This window comes from Sminthopsis crassicaudata, chromosome 1 (assembly GCF_048593235.1).
Source record: "Sminthopsis crassicaudata isolate SCR6 chromosome 1, ASM4859323v1, whole genome shotgun sequence".
Classification (NCBI taxonomy): Eukaryota; Metazoa; Chordata; class Mammalia; order Dasyuromorphia; family Dasyuridae; genus Sminthopsis; species Sminthopsis crassicaudata.
In genome coordinates, this window is record NC_133617.1 from 483,534,022 (window position 1) to 483,559,078 (window position 25,057).

The 25,057-nt window shown below is 36.3% G+C and overlaps 1 protein-coding gene across 6 annotated transcripts in view; it reads left to right on the forward strand.

Annotated features, from left to right (window-relative positions):
• SDK1 (sidekick cell adhesion molecule 1) overlaps positions 1 to 25,057 on the forward strand; it is a 1,233,278-nt gene that overhangs the window by 1,054,382 nt on the left and 153,839 nt on the right. For all 6 annotated transcript variants that reach the window (XM_074281198.1, XM_074281201.1, XM_074281200.1 and 3 more), the window contains 2 exons: positions 13,369 to 13,563; positions 17,865 to 18,066. In XM_074281198.1, the coding sequence (XP_074137299.1) occupies positions 13,369 to 13,563; positions 17,865 to 18,066 (397 nt within the window). The remainder of the gene's footprint in view (positions 1 to 13,368; positions 13,564 to 17,864; positions 18,067 to 25,057) is intronic.

Genomic DNA, 25,057 nt, shown 5'->3' on the forward strand with positions numbered 1-25,057 from the left:
TAATAGGAGGGAAGGAAAGAATGCAAAAAATGTTTTGAAGTAGGAATAAACAGAACTCAGTCGTGGATTGGATATAAAGTATAGAGGAGAAGAGGTAAAAAGTAAGCAAGGTTTTAACCTGGGATAAGCCAGGGAAAATGTATCGTTGATTTTTAGTTTGAAAGGATGCTAGAAGCCATCAGGTCAAATTCCTCAGTTTACAGATGAGGAAACCGAGGCACAGAAAGGATAATGATTTGCATAGTATTATGCATTTAATGTATAGCATAGGATTTGAACTTAAGTTTTCCTAACTCCACATCCAACAGTCCATCTACTACTTCCTGCTAACTGACAATCATGGAGAAATTGGCAAAACAGAGCAAGTTTGACTGAAGAAAGACAAGCTGAGAATGCAAATTGTGTTCATATCAAATCTTAAAGATTTCTGTGTGATTCTCAGTGAAAATATTGCATTGTGCTATGTGGCAATGAAAACTGAATTCTATCACATGGTTTTCAAAAATATTAATATAAGAACTGCTCTGAGATCAACCCCAAAAGTACAGAGATGACATGAAATTTAGCCACAATAAAAACTGCATTTAGGAATATACAACAAAACCTTACTATTTAAGATCATATTGAAGGAAAGTTAGTCTGAGTTATAAGCAAATTTTTTTTATAGAAGTCTTATTAACTCAATTCTCTTGATTTCAGTGTTATTCTTATACTCGCATAACTATACCTAAGAAGTCAGTTTATAAGGCAGAAACATCTATTCAACCTTTAAAAATCCTTCCATTAACATTGATACAGAGAGGTTTTTTTATATTTTTAAATTTTATTTTTAATTCATGTAATAAAACAAGCATATAGGACAATCATCTTTTTGATGATTATTTAATGAAACTGAAAATCTATGCATATCTTGCTATTCCTTTCAAATCTGTAACAAAATTATTGTGTAAATTTATTTTTTCTTACCTCCCCCTGTAATGGTGGAGAAACTGAGGCAAGATAGAGATCAGAGAGTTTTTAATATTTTATTTGGATTTCTGAGAGGGAGAGCAGAATCCATTCTGCCTCCAGGGCTAAATTGGATTTTTGTCTCAAAGAATCCAGCCTCAAATCCAATGATTTTTATATGTGGCTCTAAAATCAGGGGAGACAAAGGCAAGGAGTGGAGTCTGAACTTTGGTGAGCACAAGAATTTCCAGAAATGGACCATCACTCTTCTTCTGACAGGGTTGGGGGATGAGGACCATAAATTCTGTGATAAACTGGGAGTGAAGGGGGTAGTCACTAGAGACAGAAAGTCTGGAATTTAGAGGCAGAGGATACCAATTAGGTATCTGAGATAGGACATCTGGAGTCCTATCTTTTGTAATGCCAGAGTAGCCAGATCTCTACAGCCCTAATTATCTAAGCCCTAATGAACAGGAAAGGGGGGATTGCAACCAGGGGCATTGAGGCAGAACAATTAAGGAATTGAGGCAGAACAATTTAGGGAAACTAAGGCAGGACAATAAAAAACCGTGGCACAACACCCCCAACCTCCTTACTAGATATGGCTACCATTAGACACATGCCATTTTGTTATTCCCAAATAGAAAGGTTCTTCATATAGTAGAATGCAGGTAAGAGATGGAAACAGAATGATTCAAATGCTAATTCAATTACTTACTAAGGCTTTGGGGGCCCTGGGAAGTTATTTAAACTTTTGTACCAGAGCCATCTTTGTAAAATAAGGAATCTGGCTCAGTCATCTCTAAGGAATCTTCTAACAAAATTTCATAATCCTATATTGCCTAGTGGTGGCTTTTAGGAAAATCTAATTATTAAGGAGATCCAATGCACTCTAAATCACATACTGTTTGTTTTTATGTAGTAAATAGGTTATCTCAAAAGTGCTTGAGGATACTTGAAAAATCTCTTATTTTGAATATTCCCCTTCAATCTTGTGGAGAAGATATTCAAGAAGTAAATTTCAACCCATTAATAGGCAAATTTGAGATTAGTAGAGTTTGAATTATTTGCATTGAATGAAGTACAAATAGATGCATTCCAAATCCTTTCCTATTTTCATACTACAAGATTGCCTTAAAATGGATTTATTTACAAACTAAGTTATTTTCATTGTTGCTCTTTTCAGAGGGCTATTGTCTCTTTCTCCTTAGTGATGATAATACAGATGCCTTACATCTGGCTCTGCAGATTTGCTGCCTGCAGCAATGGAGTGTTAGGACATGCTTAAATGGTATGCCAAAAAAAAAAAAAAAAAAAAAAAAATGCAGTTTACCGAAATTGGATCATAGTTTTAAGTGGTTTTTACATATTTCATTTTAAAATGTGCTTATTGTTCACGTTTATATCTACTAATTTTGTCTCTGATAAGATTTTAACTAACTTTGGCATTTATTTTTAAAGCATTTTTATATCAAAAATTAGCTGTGCATTAAGGATAGAAAATGGAAGAAAGTGTGTTGTTTTCCTTGGCACATGGCTTGAATCACCGTTAATGGTCATTTGGAAATGTGTCTTCCCCAAGTCTCCTTTCATACCTATTACTGTTTATGGTTCTATAAACATTTGGGTTATATGCTAAGTCTCTGCCTTGACTCCTGTTTATCTTTAATATTTAGATGAAGATTGCTGAACTCAAAAAGACTGTACACCTTTCTCCCTCAGGCCACTTTAATATGTAATTAAAATAGCTCATAGTTCTTTTAGAATTAGAAGGAACTCCAGAGGTCATCTGGTTCAATTCTCTCATTTTACAGTTGAGAAAATCAGACTCTCCCACCAAAATGATGGGTGACAGTGTCAGACTCCAAAAATACATTGGGGCTGTGGACCAGTGTGATGTTGTTTCCAAAGCATTTGTAGGCACAGATCTTGCAATCAAAGGAGCAAAGATTTTATGATGCTGGTAAGGGCAGGCTAAATACATAACAATCTTTAGCAAGGAAAAGGTATTTTAGCAATTTACAAGGGGGAAGACAAGTTCCCCTGCAGTTACCAGGATGAAGAAACTATTAAGGCATAGCAAATAGGAAGTTACAGGGCTAACCTTAAAAGGAGTCAGCAGAGGAGGGGGATGACATCATTGACTAGAAGGCTAACTTAAAAAGAAGTTTAACAAGGAGTGCCCCATTAACTGGCAGGCTAAATTCATAAATAAGTTTAGAATCTACAGTATGAAAAGATCTTTTATAAGGGAAATGTAACCTGGGGGGTTGACATCATCACTTGGCTTTCTGATTGGATATATTAAAAGTAGGGTTTCTAAAGACCCCCCACAAGGGATCTAAACTCTATTTGAACAAAAGACCTAAGAACAGAATCAAAAGGGTCTACTTATAATCCTATCAGTCTTCTCCCTGCTTGCCTCTGGCAGTAGCTAGGCTTTTAGTTTGTTTACAGAGATTCAGGCATTTCTTGCTGATTTCTGCCCACCTGGCTACCCAGGACCTCATCAAAATGATTTGGCTAAGGTAACACAAGCATTAGGTACCAGAAGCAGGATTTACATCCAGACTCTGTGACTCTAAATCCTTCATTCTTTCTAGGAGACAAGTTACTGATCAGTAATCACAAGATTCCTAGATATGAAATAAAACCTAATGGTGGAAAACCTTTATCTTTCAATCTATCAAGTCTAATAGTGATGAGGGATAGAAATGGGACAATTAGGTGGCACATTTAGTGGCACAGTGGATAGAACACCAGGCCTGGAGTCAGGAAAATTCATCCTCCTGAATTAGAATCTGACCTCAGATTCTTACTAGTTATGTCACCTTGGGTAAAGTTACTTAGCCCTCTTCCCTCACTTTCCTTATCTGTAAAAATGAGCTAGAGGAAGAAATGGCAAACTTCTGCATCTCTGTTGCTAAGAAAACCCTATGGGAATCACCCACAAAGTCAGAGACAACTGATCAAGAAGGTTAGAAATAGGATATACCTGTGGTATCTTGCTATGGAGGGTGAGAAAACTCCCTTGACCTATGCCAGTTCATGCTTTTTCTGTAGCTTCTGATCATAAAATTACCTCAAGCATCAAGAGGTTAAGTGCCTTGTATCATGTCGCATAGCCAGTATTGTGTCATAGTTGGGACCCAAACCCAACCTTTCTACCTTTACCTTTAACCAAACCCTTCACCTTTCTACCTACCACACACACCATGCTGTCTTTCATAATAATGAGAAAGAGAAATATAATAATAGCTGGCTTTGTGTTTTAAAATTTGCAAAGCACTTTACAAAAATTATCAAATTTTTATCTTCTTCCAAGCCCTAGCAGACAATTGCTAACATCATCCTCAACTTATAGATGAGGAAACTGAGGAAACTCACCCAGGGTCATAGAGGAAGTGTTTGAATTTGAATCCAGGCCTTCCTTCTTCGAAGTTTGGTTCTCTATCCACAGCACCTAGCTGCTAGACTTGGAGTATGGAAGGCATGAGTGAAAATCTTGCCTCTAGACACTTAGTAGCTGTGTGACCCTCAATAAATCTGCCTCACTTTTCTCATCTGTAAAATGATAAAAAATAATAATAATAATAATAATAATAATAATCATGTATATATTGGTGTTGTTGCGAGGCTAAAATGAATATTTGCAAAATACTTTGCAATCTTTAAAGTACTATACTAAATATCATCTATTATTAATAATAATAAAAAACTCATTGCTTTTTTCTGCTGGCTTCATTCTTTCTGTACAAGCATAATAAACCTTTTTGAAGCCATCCCAGCATTCAGCATTCTAAAACTTCACAAGGAATATGTGGCCAGATGTTGAAAAGTTTATCTTTTAATTTGTTCTTATCCTGTCTGTAAAGACTAGACTATGCACTTATTTTGACATGACTAATTGCCTAGCTTCAATGCAGAAATTGATGCCAGCCAAGATGATTAGAAGCCCAGTAAAAATCATTGGCAATATTCCCCTGATGCTACCTATTTATATTTCTAATTTATATCGTTATGTTACATAATAAGAATGCTTTTGATTATAATGCTGGTGAGTTGATTTTCTCCACTTTATTTTGCTATTTCCAAAATATTTTAGAATCATACAATCTTATAGTCTAAGTGGACCTGAGGGGTTACTTAGTCTTACTCCCCACCCAGTGGAGAAATCCCATCTGCCACATCATGACAGATGGCAATCCACCCACTGCTTGGATATTGATATGAAACAGTCCTATATTCTAAGGCACCCCATTCCACTGCTGAATAGTTTTGGTCTTTAGAAATTTCTTCCTTATATTTAATTTTATTATTTCCAATTAACAAGCATTTTTTTTCTTCATCTTTCTATCATCTACTAAATTAAATAACAACAAAAGAAAAGGAAAATCCTCATGACAAATTGTAGTCAAACAAGCACATTTTTTATTGTCCAAAAAATGTTGGTCTGATCCTTCATTTTTGAATTCATTTCCTCTCAGGAGGTGAGGAGTATCCTTCATCATTGGTCCTCTAGAGTCATGGTTGGTCATTGTGACGATCAGAGCTCTAAAGTATTTCATAATTGTTTTTTTTTTTGCAATATTGTTTTCATTGTATAAATTGGTTTGTTCACTTAACTTTGATTCAGTTCATAAAGGTCTTCCCAGTTTCCTAGAAAACTGACCATTTCATCATTGTTTATAGTACAAAGTTATTCTATCACATTCATATTCCAATTCAAATAGTTTTTTTTTTTTTGTCATCCTTGTCAATCTGAGGAGTACAAAGTAGAAACTAAGAATTGCTTTAATTTGCATTTCTATAATTATTGGGAGAATTTTTTTATATGGTTGTTTAATGATTTGGATATTTCCCTTTGAAAACTGCCTGTTTGTATCATTTGACTATTTATCTATTAAGAAATTACTCTTATTCTTATAAACCTTAATCAATTCTTTTTTTTCTTTTTCTTTTTTTCTTTTTTTTCCTGAGACAATTGGGGTTAAGTGACTTGCCCAGGGTCACACAGCTAGGAAGTGTTAAGTGTCTGAGGCCAAATTTGAACTCGGGTCCTCCTGAATTCAGGGCTGGTGCTCTATCCATTGTGCCACCTAGCTACCCCCTGTTAATCAGTTCTTTTTGTATCTTGAAAATGAGATTTTTATCAGAAAAAACCTGTGAATATTTTCCCACTTACTATTGGGAACAATTGTTCTTAACTCCATTGGATTTTGTTTGTGCAAAAAAGTTCATAGACTATAATACAAATTGACCATTCTTTTTTCTTATTTGGACAGGAATTCTTTCCATAACCATAAACTAAAACAAACAAAAAATTTCTTCCTTGATCTTCTAATTTGTTTTTATATTTAAGTCATGTATCCATTATTGGAAATGTATTTTAGTCTCTGGCGTGAGATGTTGATATATATGTAATTTCAGCTAAATGGCTTTCCAGTTTTCCCAGTAGCTTTTTGTCTAAGCTGGGTCCTTAGAATAGTAACTGGGGTCTACATTTTACAGATGAGAAACTAAGGACAAAAAAGGAAAAATGATTTGCCCAGAGTCACAAAACTAGTTTGTGCCAAAGCCAAGATTTTAACTCTTTGACTTCATCTCCAGCTTTCTTTCACATGACTTTAATTTCTATATTATAGTTGGCCTTTATGGCCAATGCTTTCATTTTTTAGAGAAGATGAAGTATCAGAGGAAGCAATTGATTTTCCCCCAAGTCACACAGGTAGTAAGCAGCTGAAATTGTTTTCAAACTCAGATTTCCTAATTCAAAATACAGCAAGCTTTGTCTACATCATTCTGCCCCCATGCCATTAGATAATAAACTCCTTTATAGCAAAGACCATGATTCATCTTTATTAGCTAGCATAGCAAGTATTTAACAGAATACTTGATACAGAGGGACCCAGCATTCTTGGGCATCATTTAGAGTCCTTAGAAATCCCTGGTTCTTTCTCATGGAACTGGAGGTTTGAGAAGCATTTCCTCCCAGATAAAACACTTGTAAGTAGGGCTTCTCCCCCGTGTCACCTCACTGAGGGATGTACATGTGAAAGGTTTGGCTGAAATCTTTCTGAGTGTAATTGATACTTAATCCAGTTTTTCTTTGGTGTAGTTTCACCTAGGGAAATAAAGCAAGATATGGTAGCTAAGGTCTTTCCCTAGTTAACAAAGATATAGAGCTTCTTCCCTATGTGTACTCTCTGATGGAAGGTAAAGTTGATCCTTTGGCTAAAATCTTTTACACAATTAGAGCTTTTCCTCTCCTGTGTGTGTTCTGTGGTGAAACACAAGTGGACACAGAATAAATGATTCTTCCACAGCCTGTATCAGCAGTGTTGGAGTCCCTTGAATTACATTGGATTGGGCTTAAAGTCTTTCTAGAAGCAACTCTTCTCCATTCACCAAAAGCCTCCCTTATGTGAGACAGGCTTCTCTTGGTTTAAGAATTTTCTTTTCCCCTCCTTTTTTACAGGCGGGAGTGTTCCTAGTATGGCAGCACCCACAAGATTTTAAGGGGACATGGAGAGTTATTGGATCTTCCTTATAAACCCTTTTCCTTGCTCTCTTCTGTAGTACTTCTTCCTGGGCTCCAAGGGAGGTGGTAGCTTGGGGATTTTCATCACAGGATCCTTTCTCTTGAGAATTATCATCATAGATCATTTTCACATCGGTTGATTTGGCTCCTGCTAGAATCTGCTCCTTTCCAATAAAGCAGGGCTGCCCATCCTTGGTGTCTTTGCCTCTGTCAATCCTCATGGACTCAGACTGAATGTAAATAGCAATCATTTCTGCTTTGGACAGAAATCCTGTCTTCCCTCCAGAACTGATTGATTTAGATTGGGGGTTTTTTGACCATGAGAAAAAGGGGATTCTTTTCTTCAATTACTACCCAGCCTTAATCACTGAATGAGAGCAGCCTCAGTCAAACTGAGGCCCGTTATGAATTTTAGCTTAAAAAAGCCATGGACTCCCTCTACATCCAGGACCACCTCCAGTCGTCCTGACCTATTTCTGGCCACTGAACCAGATGGCTCAGGAGTGTAAAGTGAGGCAGGTGACCTTGCCCAGCTCTCCCTCCCTTAGATCCAGTTCACTTGTATGTCATATTGTCATCCCCCACACCACCCCCATGTCATGGTCCTCTTCTAGAACAAAGGACAAACAACAGCAATCAAGACAATAAGATTCATTCTCAGTACAGAGATTCTAAGAGTAACTGTGCTGCCAGCTTCACCATAGCGCATCTTTGTTGAGCTCCTTCTGCCTGGGATCCACTCTTCCCATGAGAAGCTACATCAATAAAGGCTGTCTGCTGGATCCATGGGCTTGTGCCCTCCCTGGATCCCGGCTCTGGGCTGTGGCTTCTCTAAAGCCATTCCTGAGGGCATGGGAAGGATCTGGGAGATCTCCAGGCCAGTTTCTTCAGACTCTTGGTTCAATCCCCCATAGAATCAGAACTTCCCCACCATTCTTCAGCTGTTCTGTTCTCCTGGGCCCAGACATCTCTAGGTGAGGATCAGAGACTCCAATATTGCTATTGTTTTATTCAGTTTTTTTTTTTTTATTTTATTTTCAGTTTTTATTTTTTATTATTTTTTATTTATTTATTATTTTATTCAGTTTTATTTCAGTTTTTATTCAGTTGTTTTATTCAGGTCTGACTCTTCATGACATCATTTAGGATTTTCTTGGCAAAAATACTCGAGTGGTTTCTTTCTCCAGCTTATTTTTTAAAGATGAGAAATGGATACATAATAAAAGGTTAAGTGACATGCCTAGAGTCACTACTTAGTGTCAGATACCATATTCAAACTCAAGTCTTCTCACTCCAGGCTGGGCACTTTACCCACTGCAAACTCGCTGTCCCACTGCCCTGATACCAGCAGCTATATCATTGGTTTCTTAATCTGAGTACTTAGTTTTAGTCACTTAGGGAGACAGAGCTAGGCCAGAGTCTATCAGGACTTTGTTTTCTTCCTGTATGGAAACATTTCTGGGAAGTCTTGGGTTCAGGGGCCTCTTTACAAGGAGTCTGCTTATCTTTCTAATGGGAGCAGTGCCCCGACTTTAGGTACTAGGAGGCCATCTTAAAAAAAAAAAAAAAAAAAAAAAAAAAAAAAAAGGTCATCTTAAAACTTAATTTTCTTTTCTCCATCAGGCACAGTGATCTTCCAATGCCCTTGATCTCCTAGTGTCAGCCTGGGAGCCTCCTGAGATCCTGATTCCATTCTTTCTTCTTCTGAAGTATCCCATGGTATTCTTTTCTTGCAATTGTACTGTATATTTCCACAGGCTCTTCCTAGACCATCCTCCACCTATTTACACACACACACACACACACACACACACACACACACACACACACACACACACACACACATCCCTACATTTAGTTCAGAGAAGTTGGAAGAGACTTTAAAAGCTATCTACTTGGACAAAAATCCCCACTACTACATCTCTAACAAAAGGTCAAAGAAAATAGAATTAAAATCTCTCTTCTTTCAGTATCAAACCATTGTTTTAAGTTGGTTCAATTGAATAAAAATTTTATAAAATTTCTTCTAATTCTTCCCTCTGAAGCTACATAAAATAAGTCTGATAACTCTTCCAAACGACATATCTTCAGATATTGGAAGACAGCTTCTATATCCACTAAAGGCTATTTGTTTTTGTTTTTTCCCTCCAGGTTAAATAGTGCCAATTCTTCTCTCTCTTTTTTAAATTCCAACCTCCATTGAGGCCATTTGGCACCTTCCCAGCCCCTGCCCTTTATAATTTGTCCAGCTGTGAAATGATGTCCACTACTATAACATATGGGAGATACGAAGGATGATAATTATATAGAGGTCAGATCTATAGTCTATACTAGCACTAAGTTTCCTATTATTGCCAGCTGCCATTAATTCATTATAATCTATATTATAAAAGCAAGAGGACACAAAATGGAAAGGCTCCTATTCTGAACATAATGACTGCCATCTGGAGTCCATTTAAATTCTGCTCTTCACAGGTGGTAATATATGCTGCTGTGATGTTTCAAAGAATCCATGATCTCATCGATTGGGTACTCCCTTCTCTGGGGCAGGTTGTCATTCACCTTTGTTTTCCTATCTTCCTATCCTCATAGTTCTTAACTATGCCTTTCTCTCAGTCCAATATATGAGGTTTTCTTATGTTTTTCTTATTCTACTCTCTTACTATTCTATTATTTACCAATGAAAAATCAGGCTGTCTTTTTGTAGCTCTCACTTTCATTATACGACTGGTACATCTCCATTTCCAGTCCTGCATAGAACCAACAATGAAAACAGACCTTAGACATTATCTACTTAACCCCTACATTTTATTTCAACAAGAACAGCAGCATTTTCTCAATGATGGTTTTTATATCATTCCTTGTACACAATGTCATTATTGTGACAGGTAGTTTATACTAACTGTACAATTTTCTTTGTTGCCTACAATTGTGATTCTTATGAGATCATGATGTTCTATGAGCTTTAGTACTATGAGTTCTATATATAGTTCTATGAGCTATAGTACTCATTGGCAAAATGTGGATGATTAAAAGATGGCCTTTTGCTACAACCAACGCTCAGTATTAATGAAATACATATGCACTTTCCCAAAAGGAAAATACCGACCACCTTCTGTTCAGTTCTTGGCCCAGCTCATTGCTCACCACTAATGCCTTTTCAAAATACTGTAAATGGTAGGGCAGCTAGATGGCCCAGAGATAGGGCACCAGAGGACCTGAGTTCAAATTCAGCCTCAGACACTTAACACTTCCTAGCAGTGTGCCTTGGACAAGGCACTTAATCCTAATTGCTTCACACACACACAAATTAGATTAAGTGGGGACCTATGTCATAATCCAGTAAGCAAGCCTTCTTTATTGTTGTTGTGGATAGTTAGGCTGATCTTCTTTGAGTTACTCTGAATGTTATTGTTGAAGCTCCCTCATGTACTTAGGCTTAATGCAATCAGTTCAGTGTTATATACCACAGATGTATAAAGCTCTACCTAGAGATCCAAAATAGTTACTAGTATGATGAGATGAGTATTGTGTGGCATTTCTTTTGATGCTTGTCTCCCCATAACATGTAGTAGTCATCGTGCTTGTAAATTGTTCCCTAGTCTGACTTACTGTGGGATAAAGCCCAAGGTCTTTACCTATCCATGCATTAACTAAACCATCAATCTCCTGAGGAGAAACCATCGAATTCTTTTCGCCAATGGCCTCAGTCTTTCATTTCTTGGTCTTCTGGCTGATGTAAAGCAGGGATTAACAGAACAGTAATTGTCTAGCATGATAAGTACAGCATGGATCAATGACAGATACTGTTTGTTCTCTCTAGAAGGTTGGGCACAAAAGGAGTTTATTCTCTGATAGCTCCGAGTTCTTTTTTCTTCCACAGTTCTTGCTTATAGGAAAAAGAACACAATTGTTTCCTATCACTGGTATGCACATGCATGCAGGCACACACACACACACACACACATGAAAAAGGACTCTTTTCTTAATCTCTTAGTTTGGATATGATTGCCTCTGCTCTGTTTCTTATAACACATATCCCTAAACTCATCTAATTATCCCCATACATTTATTTCCCCATACACATCAATCCTTTTCTGTTAGAAGAATTTGTATAGCTTTGACTATTCAGCAGTTGGCTTATTCAGGTTTCAAAAGAGCCTTTTTGTCTTTATTATGTCCTGTACGATTCTGGTTAATTTATTCAGCCTCTTGTACTGCAGGAATCTGGTTACTTCTCCTATTTTCATCCTGACACTGATGCTATGGTATTTACACTATAGTATATTAAATCTGAAGCATAAGGCATAAAGTGCTACCTTGCCATTTATTGTCAGTCACTGGTTGCCATAAGAACCATTGTCATCTCATTTATCTCCAGTTTTTATTTTCCAGCACCAAAACTCATGTCCTATAACCCCACATGGCAGCTCTCTGGTTGGCAACTTTTCCTATCTAATTTCTCTTTCCTCCCTCCATCACCTCCTTCTTGGTGAGCCTGGGATATTCACCTATGAAAACTTTTAGCTTTCTGCTCTTATAAGAAATAGAGCAAAGACAAAATATTCAAGTCAAAACTGGGATTGGGAATTCATGCTTGAACCATTGTAAAAAGTCTTTATAGTTAAAAGGATGAGTTGAGTGTTAGCAAAAACTAGTGAAGATAGAGTTCACCTGGTTGGGATTTGATTTTTTTTTCCTTCTTTACCTGTTCTCTAGAAGAACTCGAAATATTGAAAAGTTTAAAATTTTATTAATTTCAGGACCACAAAGCCATGGTCCATTATGGTTTCAATCAGTTTGGGAATTTAACATTTGGACCACAAGTTCTTAGCAAGCAAAAAAAAAAAAATGCACTGTCACTACTGTTTGTGGCAAAAAAAAAAAATGAAAAGTTGGTACTTCTTCCTCAGGGGTCATTTGTCTCACCAATATAGGAGGCTTTGGGATGGCCTGTTTGAAGTGATCTGAGCAATAATAATGTCTGATCAGCTGACAACTCTTAATAATGAAGTCGTTTTGAGAGAAGTTTAAAACCTAGAAAGCCCTCACTAGACTGATTAATAAGTGTATTCTTTGGCAAGAAGGGTATTATTTAAAATAGAACTCATCATTCCCTATGTGCTCCCTCATCTCCATCCCAACTCAGAGTTGCCCGAAGTGTTGTAACTTGGGAGAGAAAGAAAAAGAAACAGAAAATCTTTTTTTTTTTTTTTTTTTTGACATAAAGAAATAGAAATGTGCTTGTGCCATCAATTACAGCTCTGGGATGCTGGATATCTGGGAAGATGAAAGGGAGTAACTATGAATAACAGATGTGAGAGTCAACTGGATATGTACTGTGGCTATCCAAGGTGCTGTACTATCTAAGCAGGCAAGCTACTGCATATTTTAAAAACCAGTCTAGTGACATGGTGTTCTGCTCCCCATCTTTGCAAGGGTGATGGTGTTGGTATGGAAAAGGAGATTAGTTTCTCTGTACTGACTCACCCTGTCAAAAACAATTGTGTGGACTCTGCTGGTCTTTGTGGCATTCTCTCAGTGTACCAATGTCCTCGGGAAAGATGAAACTGTTTTCACATCTCGTTCCTGTGAAGGATGAAGAGTGAAACAAGTTTCATGGTGGATTAATGCACAAAAGGCTCTTCCATTCATTCATCACTGTGTGTAGAGTTTCCCTTTTAATGTACTATATATGCATGTGAGGCAGGGGGGGGGGGATAAGTGATAAAAAAAATAATAAAAATGGTTTGTCTTTCCAATAAATAAGTAATTGGGATGCACTAGGAATCTAGCATTATCCTTCACTGGAAGAATGTACAACAAATCTAAATCTTTTCCTCTGCTCTTTTTTGTCTTGGTGGCTAATATACATTTAGGATATCAAATTGCATATCGTCTTGCAACCAGCAGTCCCAACAAGTTTACCACTGTTGAAGTTGGTTCTACTGTCAGGCAGTTCACTGCTACAGATCTCACTCCGGAGTCAGCATATATCTTCAGGGCATCTGCAAAGACAAGACAGGGATGGGGGGAACCTTTAGAAGCCACAGTCATCACCACTGAAAAGAGAGGTAAGATTTACAAGATCATATTCTAAAGTCATAGACAGATACATATGGCAGACTTGCACTGTCCATTCCTGAATTCATTCAATATTTAGCTTTCTCTATTGTTTCATATTTTAATCTCTGTACTATTCTAATTGCTACCCAAATCAGGTCTTTTCATATAGCTGCCATTTCTCATGTAAGTTTTCATAACATAGCAGCCATCAATGGCAAAACCAAACCAATGCAATGTGGGTAGGCTTGTCAACTTCACTCATATCAAAAAGCTTTATTTATAAAAAGTATTTATTTGTGTACTTCACTTCATCCCAATTCCAAAGGTCCTTCCATTGTTTCCTGCACTTCCTAAAAGTGTCAGCAGGGTCTGACCTCCATAGGCCAAATGGCCTTCTTGTTACTCTTACTGCTATTACTCTTAAAGTTAACCTTCCCTAAATAAAATAAAATGTCATACAAAGCTATAAGCAGTTTTTTTAAATTTATTTCCAACTATGTTAAAACCCTGTGAATGATACTTACCTTGAGCACTCCAAAAGTGATATTAACTCTTAACTATCCACATTATCTAAGTCATTTCTTTTCAGTTTTCCAAAACTATAATAAAATTAATACTTCTTATTATTAAGGAAAATGCACTAAATGCAATATATTTGAAAGGTATTAGGAGATGTGTAAGTTAAGCATTATTAGAGTTTTACAGTTACCAGATGTCAGGTTTCAGAGGGAAAAAATATTTATAGAACATGTTTACATTTAAAAAGAAGATGTATTTAAAAGAAGGAAACTTCCTTTTCAGATTCTGAAAATGTTCAAGTGTTAAGACTTTTTTGATCCTCCCACCTTAAACTATATAAAAATATGGGTTATTCTTATACTATACTAATAAGTGACACCTTCACCTAATCATTTATGCAGAACTAATATTATTGTATTTACAGGTGCATCAGTCAGATAGAGAGGTGGCTTCAGAGTCTCTAAGACCTGGCTTCAAGTACTGGTGTTGACACATACTGGTTCAGTGATCCTTAGCCTTTGCCTAAAAGGCACTTCAATTCCCAGTGATGCCCTGACCAAGTCTCTTAAATTGGAAATTGCAGAAGAGTTGCTAGCCTGTATTGGTTGAAAGAATTTCTTCTCTGGGTTATACCCCTCTACTAATGAAATCTCAGATCATCAATTTATTTTCTTGATATTAATTTATGCCAGACTCAGTGAAATAATTATTGATTTATTTTGCTTTGCTTAGTTTTTTTTTTTTTTTTTTTTTTTTTTTTTTTACCAAATTTTTCATACTGATCTTTAAGGTTCTTTAAGATAATCCAGCCCTATCTTCTTTTTTTTTTCCTCTAATTTTTTCCTCTAATTTACTTCTCTAATTTTCTTCTGCCATGTCAGTCTTCTTACTATCCCCTGAACATACTCTGCTCATCTCTTAATCTATACTCATGTTCATTCCTTGCTATCTGTATATCTTCCTCTTTTTTCATCCAAATCCTACCCATCTTCTCTAGAATGCCTTCCAGGCAATTCTAGCCTATTCTAATAGCTCTTCTTCTCTCCTGACCTCTTATTTTATTCTTTTTTTATATTTTTCTCTGATTTTTTCTGTACTTCAATCTTTTCTCTCCAACAAGATTTTAGATTTCTTAAGAGCAGGGTTGTATCATAGGTCTCTTTTGTTTCCACTATAATCAGAAACACAATGATGAGTATAGAGCAAAAGCTCAATAAATATTTGAAGTGAAGGGTCAACATGCTGACAAATTTACTGTCCTTTATGAGAGAATAATAAAAAAAGTATGAATTATCTAGAATTCGTCATCTTCCTAAAAGCCAAAAAATTTTGAACCTTGAGGTAGAAAGAATTACAAGGAAAAGGCTATTAACACTACATATATGTGTATATTATATTACAAACCCAAGGACATAAATTGTTCCATAATTACCTTCCAAGTTATCACTATAATATATCACATGATTTTTCAAGGACAATTTTTCATTGGCCCATTAACTGGGTCTACTTTAACATCCTCTGTTTCTATTTTTAAAAGTTACTTGTATATTATCACTGATTACACATTAGCCACAGAACATAATTCCTTTGTAGACATTGCACTAACAGTATTGCTTTTCAGTTATTCGAACATTTGGGGACAGGTTAAGCGTGAAAGTCTTGCTCTAACACCATATCTTCTTTGGAATTTATCCATAGCCGCATTTCTCTTATAAGCAAGTACCCAAAAGGTTTGGAACTAAGCTATCTATTGGCTTGAAACTAAATGCCACTTCCAGGGGTTTAAAACTCGTCATCTTCCTGAGAGCTGGTATATACCATTATAAGTACTCAGCATTTTTTTATAGTAATCTATTAGGGAAGAAAAAAATTAAACCCATATCAAGAGCTTGAGATTGGAGTTTTGCCAAAGGGTTAAAGTCAAACTTAAGTGCATTAAAATGAATCATATTTGAGTGTTAGGTATTAACATTAAGACCCTTTTTGATGTACCCTAATCCACAAACACCTGCCTGATGCTGATAGAACAGAGCGGTGGCTTACACAGCTATAGCCACCCCACTCCTTTACCCATAGCCACTGGTGATGTTAAGGAAACTTCTGGCTCCCTCATATAGTTCTTTCAGCCTTCATGGTTCAGCCAGAGAAAAATCTGAAAGAAGTACCAAGCCAAATATGCTTTTTGAGAAAGAGGGAAAGGAGAGAATGAAATGCTATTAATACAGACAGAGCTTCAGAGAAATCAGGTTGTGTGGGGTTTGTGCTTATGGAAACAAGTGCTGATTAAGTTGAATCGAATAGCTTCTCACAGACAAGTCACTGTGGTGTCGACAATCAATTGCTGCTTTATTACATGCCACCCATTTTAATCAGAATCAATAATCTTCATGATAAACAATTAAACAATTATTCCTCACTCTATTGAGTTTCTTTATTGAAATCGATGGGGTGAGGAGACATAGTGACAGGAGAACAGATCTATATTCAGATACCATGTCCTGGCATCTACAGCACCTGCATGCCCATTCTCCATCACCAAAAAGATGGCGTAATATGCCATTAATCCTGAAGAATTCCACACAATTAGAACCCGTTGTCTTAACTCTTTAGGTCAAGGAATTTGAATCAAAGATAATGTTATATTATGCATAAACTATAGTCAGACTTCTAAGAAAGAGGGAAGGAGGGAGGGAAGGAAGGAAGGAAGGAAGGAAAGAGAAAGAAGGAAAAAGGAAAAAAGAGAAAATAAGGAAAGAAAGAAGGAAAGGAAAGAAAGAAAAAAGGAAAGAAAGAAGGAAAAAGGAAAAAAGAAAAAGAAAGAAAATAAGGAAAGAAAGAAGGAAGGAAAAGAAAAAATTAAGGAAAAGAAAGAAGGAAGGAAAGAAAAAAGAGAAAGAAAGAAAGAAAGAAAAGAAGAGAAGGAAGAAAGAAAGAAAGAAAGAAAGAAAGAAAGAAAGAAAGAAAGAAAGAAAGAAAGAAAGAAAGAAAGAAAGAAAGAAAGAAAAAGAGAAAGAAAGAAAGAAAGAAAGAGAGAAAGAGAGAAAGAAAGAAAGAGAGAGAGAAAGAAAGAGAGAGAGAAAGAAAGAAAGAAAGAAAGAAAGAGAGAGAGAAAGAAAGAAAGAAAGAAAGAAAGAAAGAAAGAAAGAAAGAAAGAAAGAAAGAAAGAAAGAAAGAAAGAAAGAAAGAAAGAAAGAAAGAAAGAAAGAAAGAAAGAAAAAGAAAGAAAGAAAGAAAGAAAAAGAAAGAAAGAAAAAAAGGAAGGCAGGCAGGCAGGCAGAAAGGAAGAATGAAAGAAGGGAGAGAAAGGGGGGATAAAAGAGGAGGAAAAAAAGAAAAGGAGGAAAAGAGCTTTAAAAAACTAAAAGATGATTAGAAGTACAGACAGGCTTCCTACAGTCTCAGTTGTCACTCAAAGCCACTTATCTTTGATGTCCTGGGTGCTACTGGGTACATCTTTTATTGATTCTCTTCTGTTTTCCACCAGTAACTAGCCTATCTCTGCTGAGAAGGGAATGTTCTAGGAGGAAGCAGGCATTTTCTGATCAAAGTATTTCAGCGTCAGAGCTGTATTCTTTCTAGAGTCAGTTATAAGGATGTAGGCATCTGTGTTTCATATGAAAGTAGCAAGTATTTTTAGTAGCTCTTCTTTACATCTATATGGTCAAAATGACATATTGGACAATGCAGAATAAGATAGTTGTTATCTGTAGAACAGGTCAGTTTCAAATGGGAAGGTTTCAGGATCAAGGATTTCTGGATTTGCGAGTGTCATTCTTTGGTTTCATTTCAGATCGTCCAGCACCACCCAGACATCTTCTGATTCCCCAGTCAGAAGTGACCTCTCGGAGCCTACAACTTCAGTGGGTCCCCGGCAGTGATGGGTCATCCCCAATACGGTATTTCACAGTGCAGATCCGAGAGCTACCAGGAGGAGAGTGGCAAACGTTCTCGTCATCCATCAGCCATGAGGCCACGGCGTATGTTATTGAAAGGTAACACAGCATCATAAGAATCATATTAGTCATGTTGGGTAACTACCTTCCAAGGGCAATTCTTAAGAATGTGAAATGGATCTGATTTAGGTTAAACAATTTATTTGATTGATGTTAATCAATGGCACCAGAGTGTAATGCAAAAAATTACTGATTTTGGAGTTGGAAGATCTGAATTCAAATCCTGCCTCCATCACTCTATGTAATCTTGGGCAGATCACTTCACCTCCATGGGCTCAATTTATTCTTTAAAATGAGGATTTGGAACTATATGGCTTCTGAGATCCTCTTTCAATTCAAGAGCTACAATTCTATGGTTCTGCCCCCAAGTTCAGTATCATCAAAGTAGGTGATGGGAATCATAGAGAATGTGATCCCAGTGTAGAAAGGCTTGTGAAAATCATTTGCATTTGGCTTTTGTATAGCACTTCCCTGTCTGCCATGTATTTCTTGGCATTTTTAGTGTTGTTCTTATTGACTCTGTCTTTAGAATAAATAAGATTCCAAATAATCAGGATAACATTTATTTTTTCAGGCACATAGTATGGGATATAACTCATGAGAACAATTCACACTGCTACTAGTTCTCCTACACCTTCTATTCCTTCTCCTTTTTCCTCCTCCTTCTCCTCCTTCTTTCCTTTATCTTCTCCTCCTCTTCTTCTTTCTCTTCCTCCTCTTCCTATGATTTCATTGGCATACAGAACTCCATCTACAATACAGAAGGCTTGCAAATTGTTGTCTTAGGGAGTTATACCTGGTGCAATAAAAGATTAAATTACTTGCCTCACATTATATATGAATAATATGTGTTAGAGATGGGATGCAAAAGAGGTTTCTCATAATTTAAGCCTGATTCCCTATTCACTACTCAATTCTGCTGCCCTCTGACTCTCTGATATTAAAGTTTCATCTTCTTTTTATTCATTACCTTTCTATACTTGGTGGGAAATGGAATAAGAGAAGGAAAAGAAAAAGGAGGAGGAGTGTATGAGGAAATCTTCTTCTGATATCTCATTATAATATGAAAGTAACCCTGTATTCTTGAAGATTAGATTACTGCAGTACAAGCTACCAATCTGGCAAGACTTTGAGGTACAGGTCCAGCGCCAGACAGCGAGCTTATCTCTGTTCAGAGTAGGTCATCACCAGAAAGTGGGCCAGCAGAGCACAAATCTTATTCCACAGCAAACCATGAATTCATGCAAAATATTTCTGTGGTGCTTTGTAATTTCCATGGCAAGTCCCCAAATGTTTTCTCCTTTGACGCTAATAACAATTCAGTGAGACAGTAAAGACAGAAATCATGGTCCACATTTCACAAGATTAGTAAACTAAAAATGGTCTACTCCTTTGCCATATAGGACTGCCTGTAATGGCTTTTCTGCCTTAAAAAGTGAGATTTTCTAAGCCCATCACCCAAAGTTCAGTTCATTGAAATGATCTTTTTTTCTGCTCTTGTGGCTAGAGTGTGATGTAGGAAAATAAGCATTGCATTCAAATTTGAAAGACCAAGACAGTATGAAATTGCTGTGTGATCTGAGGCAAGCTTCTCCATCTCTCTGAGCTTGACTCTTCCATAAAAATCAAGAGTTTGACTAGATTATGCCTAAAGTTTCTTCCAACATTAATACTATATTTCTCTAATTTGCCTAAGGTTACTCAAGGAATTTGTGGAAGGGGAAAAAAAAGAATCAAACCAAAATAGCTGAAATTTTTCTTTACACATTTCTACTCATGCTTTGAACAACTCAGCCTAGAGTCTAGAACTTCTGACTCTCTTCAAGTTAGGTTATGCTGGGAGTAATTTCAGCTGAAACCACTCAACACTTACAGCAAGGAATTTGCCTGACCCCATCCCAGTGAAGTGGATTTATCTCCCTAAGGGCTCTACTGTTTTCATAACATGGCACTCAGAAGTGTCACAACCTTTTTTTATAAACAGCTACTTCATTACCCAAACTTAAATCATATGATCGTTTTGGATTGGAGACATTGGAAACCTAATTCAATTAGCTATGTGCAAGAGATATAAATAATCTTACCCTTTTGTATAACTGTCTGATAAAAGTCCCAAATGTGGTGCCTGTAGTGAAGCCCTCTGAAATCAAACAGACTAATTGTGTGCTGTGGACTTCATGTTGAAAACGGAAAGGTCCATGTTTCAAGACAGACAGTTTAATTTGGTGGAAGAGAGACTGTTGTCAATTTCCTAATGGCTTAGAACTAGGACAAATGCTTACTCTACCTGTCAATAAAAAACATTTAACTGTCAGAATCTGGGAAAAGCAATATTTTGAACCAGCTATAGTGTAATCTCCCTTAATGTTTAATAATCCCTGCCTTTTAGTTTTATTTGTATAGGCTACCTGAGTTGCATGAAGTGTATGGACCAAAAAAATCACAGATTTAACCATTGAAAAGAATATAGTACAGATTTAACTTTTGAAATGTATATCATTTAAAATAAAAAGTTAGTTCCCTTAGATAATATTAGGGGTGTTGTTGTTGTTGTTAATGGACACATATTATGTCATCTAAGTTTTGTGATAATTATAAATAATGATTTATTTAATTTATTATTATAATAATGTTTATACATATTAAATCACTAAATATTTATGATACATAGCAATAGTATATAAAATATATTTTTTGCCTTCAAAACACTTGCAATCTAATTTAGGATTAGAAGTCACTAAATCTGAATCTTTTAAAATTCATAAAATAAAATATAGAGATTACAAAAGTAACCAATTATTTTGAAATAAAGATATAAATTTCTTCCCCCACCTAAAATTATATAATCTTTGAAATCTATCAACAAACACATTGAAGATTTTTAAGAAAATGGTTGATATCATTATCTTTATTATTTACATCATTCATTCATTCTGGCGATTAATTGTATATTTCTTTGCATACAGTTCCATTTTAAAGCATGTCTAATAAGGGACCATGTACTGATGATCAGTTGTATTTTATTTGTGTAAGTCTTATCTTCCTGACAAAATTGCAAGCCTCTATATGGCAGAGAGTATGATTTACTTGCTTTAAAATAAAATCTTCCTTATAACAGTACTAATTACCCTATAGGTCGCATATATATGAATGTATACATATATGCATATATTTGTATGTATGTATGGTTGAATATATATATATATAGTTGAATGAAAAACTTATTGTGCTAGATTTTATGTAAATGATTGAAATGTAAATGAAGAAAGAAAGCATATTTTCTATGTTTATGTGCTTGTGGTCAAATTTATTTTAAACGTAGAGAAATTTAGTCATTTGTGTACTATGCAGTCTAGACAGGAGGAGAAGGGGAAGAAAGAGGAAAAAGAGGAGGAGGTAGAGGAGAAAAGGGAAAGGGAAGAAGGGAAAGAAGGAAGAAGAGGAAGAGGAGGAGGAAGAAGAAGGATAGAAGCAACAATAACAATCAGAATTTATCTAGCACTTCAAAGTTTGCAAATTGCTTTATAAACACTATGTTATTTTGTCCTCCCACAAACACTAGAAGTTAGGTGCTGTGATTCACATTTTACAGATGAAGAAATTAAGGTACTGCATGGCTAAGGGATTTGCTCAGGGTTGTTTTTTTTTTTTTTTTTTAATCTATTTTAAGGAAGGCTATTGATAAACAGGGGGCACAGCCAGAGGAGGGTGAATAGAGTAAGTAAGGAGAGACGTGGACACTGTCATAAAAGAATCTCTAGGAAGCAACAGGAGAAAAGTAGATTTGACTAAAGGAGATGTATGATTCCTGTTTTTAAGTATTTAAAGGGTTATGATGGAGAAGTGGGATCAGGCTTTTTTCCTGGTGCTCAGAAAATGAAAGTAGGAAGTACAGGTATTAAGGAGACTTTTTTTTTCCCTTTTTTTACTTAATGTAAATAAAAAACTTTCATAGCCATAAAGAGCTGGATTCCCTGAACAGTGGAATTCTCTGAGTGGAATCTAGATAATCATTTACTATAAAGGAGCTTTCTCTTAGGTACAGATTAGACTTAGAGACTTCTAAGATGTCTTCTTCCTCACAATTTCTGTGGCTCAGGTTTTCTCTCCATCACTCTCCATCATTTTGGCCAAGGCAGTACTGACATGAAGACAAAGGGGGGGAGGGGCAGGGAATCAGTGTTAAACTATGCTACAATGATTTTAACTATAGTAGTGATTCAGAGAGGGGGGAGATCACTGCAGGTTAGGTAGATTGAGAAAGGCTTCAGGGATATGGAACTTAAGTATTTATCAGAGGGAGACATTACTAAGTATGTTGGGGAGAATGGAGTAGCATGAGCAAAAGCACAAAGGAGGGAATGATAAAATTATACATAAAGACAGTAAGGAGATTTGTCTGAAAGAAATAGAGAATATATATTGAGAAGTAGGTATTTATTATATATGGGAATGCCTGCCATCTAGGGGAGGGGGTGAAGGGAAGGAGGGGGAAAATTTGGAACAGAAGGGAATACAAGGGATAATGTTGTAAAAAATTACCTATGCATATGTACTGTCAAAAAATGTTATAATTATAAAATTAATTAAAAAAAAGAAAGAAAGAAAGAAAGAAGTAGGAAAGAAGGATGGAAAACTAAGTCCAGATTATGGTGAATATCAAAGGCCTAGCAAAGAGTCTAGATTCAAATTAATGATCATTTATTGAATGTCTATGGTGTACTAGGTGTGGTCAGAATGTGGTCAAAGAAAAATGAAATAGTCCCTACTCTCAGGAAGCTTATATTTACTAAGGGCCAGGAACATGAATTGATGTATTAATGATTGAATAACCATTTATTAAATACTTTCTATGTGGATATAAATGCAGAACTGAAACACTCTTTTTCTTCAAAGAATTTACATTCTTAATAGGGAAAGACAACATAAAAAGGAGTTTTGATTTGGGAAGTTACAGGAATTATGAGTGGAACCATAGGGTAGATTATTGTTAAACTCTTTTCAGTAGCCATGTGGATTCTAATTATGTTCACAAAGTAGTAGGTGGAAAGGGGGTAGGTATGACCATATATGTACAGAGCAGAGCAGTAGTCCAAAGACAAGAGTGGCTGGGTAAGTCTTAAGTTTTCTGATGGGTGGCTGAAAAGAAAGTAAAAACATATGGTCTGGATTTAATCTTAGGTGGATTTGCAGTGACATAGTGATGAGAATTAGACAAGGGATATCTAAATGAAATTAGGTTTAATTAAGGTCAAGTGGCAGGTTCAGGGTACAGGGAGTGAAATGGAGCTCCCCTGCAACCCCTTTGGATTCGGAGCAAAGATACAGAGTTAAATGAGTGATGCAAGAGTCCTCTGTAAAGGAATTTACAGACCTGAAAACCTAGATTGATAAAAGAGGTTTATTATGAGGTTTGGAAGTAAGATTAAAAGGTAGGAAGACACCAGAGCCAGGATGGCTCCGGTGGCCAGAAATCCTTGACAACATGACCGATGTAAGGATGCCATGTTTGGGACCTCTGCAAAGAGTGGACTTCAGTTTTACCCTTTTTATAATAGGGGGGCTTTGGACAATCTGCAGGTGCTCATGGTGGAGTCCCAGGTTGGCTTTCTGCTTGAGTTTCAGCCAGGATTAGAATTTGAATAAAATTCAATGGGTTTTTAGATAAAGATGAGATTGTTTGTGCTTGGGGTGGGGGTCTCTTCCCTGAGACAGAGTCCAAGGAGATTTTAAGAGTTTTGGGGTTTCCTCATCAATAGTAATTGATCAATATAGCTTAATTACTAGATAGAGATTCAGAAGTTGTGGATATCATGATGTAAATGAATTAAATTTAAGTGAGGGACAGCTGTGCAAAGTCACTAATCTCACTTTCTCCTCCATAGGCATCGGGTCCAGTGGCAAATATAGGTCAGAATGACTGGAGATGACTCAAACTTTCATCATAATGTTCCTCTGCACTAACCCAACCCTCTCAATGAAATAGTTATCTCCCAATTACTTCCTCCAGAAAACTTCCCCTTTCTCCCACCATTGGGGCTGGGTGTTGGAGTTAGTATGTATATTCAAGGAGAGAAGAGACTGAAGGATCAGGGTAGAGGGAGACTAAAAGAGAGGAAGGAGTTGAGGAGAGAAAAAGTTTTTTTTTAGCTATAACCCATGCAGTTTGGCCCCAAGGTGATCATTACTAGTCTAGACTGGCATTTTCAGTAGGGGTGGAAGAGTTGGGGTGTGCAGAGGAGGCTTACTTAGGGAGAGTTAGAAGGTACTTCCTTGAGGCACTAAGAGGTCTAAAGCTAGTTTAATTAGTTGGTCTGAAACATTCTTAGATTTCTCAGAGAAAAGTAATTAAACTCCTTGCTGAGTCAGGTGGTTATTTACTTGCCATTATTATGTTGATGCTTTCTTTCTCCTTACTCTGAGTCCAGCTCCAGGGTTCCTCACAGGAGATCAAAAGGAGCATCCCTACTATTCAGCTGCAAGTTCCTTGTCTTTAAGCCCTAGATGTAAGCTGAGCTCAGGAATCTCTTCAGTCTTGTCTTATTTCAAAGCTAAGAACTTGCACTCCTTAGAAGGCCCTTGAGTTCACAAATCTTATCACATCTTCAAATTGAGTTTGCTTTCAGTTAGGTAGTAGATTGAAATTCTGACTGTTCACTTGATTTTTAATTTAGTTCAAATACTTGGTGTTTAGGATATACAAGGCATTGATTATACCTGTGGATAGTTTCCAAAGCCAAGAGACTGGGCCCTAGTAATGTGTAGACAAGTATACTGATAAACACAGCTTAAAAGGAGTTCTGAGGTATATGAACTTAAAAAAAAAAGTAAAATTTAAAAAAAAAATTTTTAAACCACCATCACAACTGATAACTATATTTCAGTGTAATTAGTTTTCTTTGTAATTCTGTGGTTTTATTTTTTGCATTTATACATATTATTCTGAGGAGGAATGCCTGACATACAAGCACAAAAAAAGAGGTTAAGAACTTCTGCTATATAGCACACAGTAAGATGTGATAAATGGAAC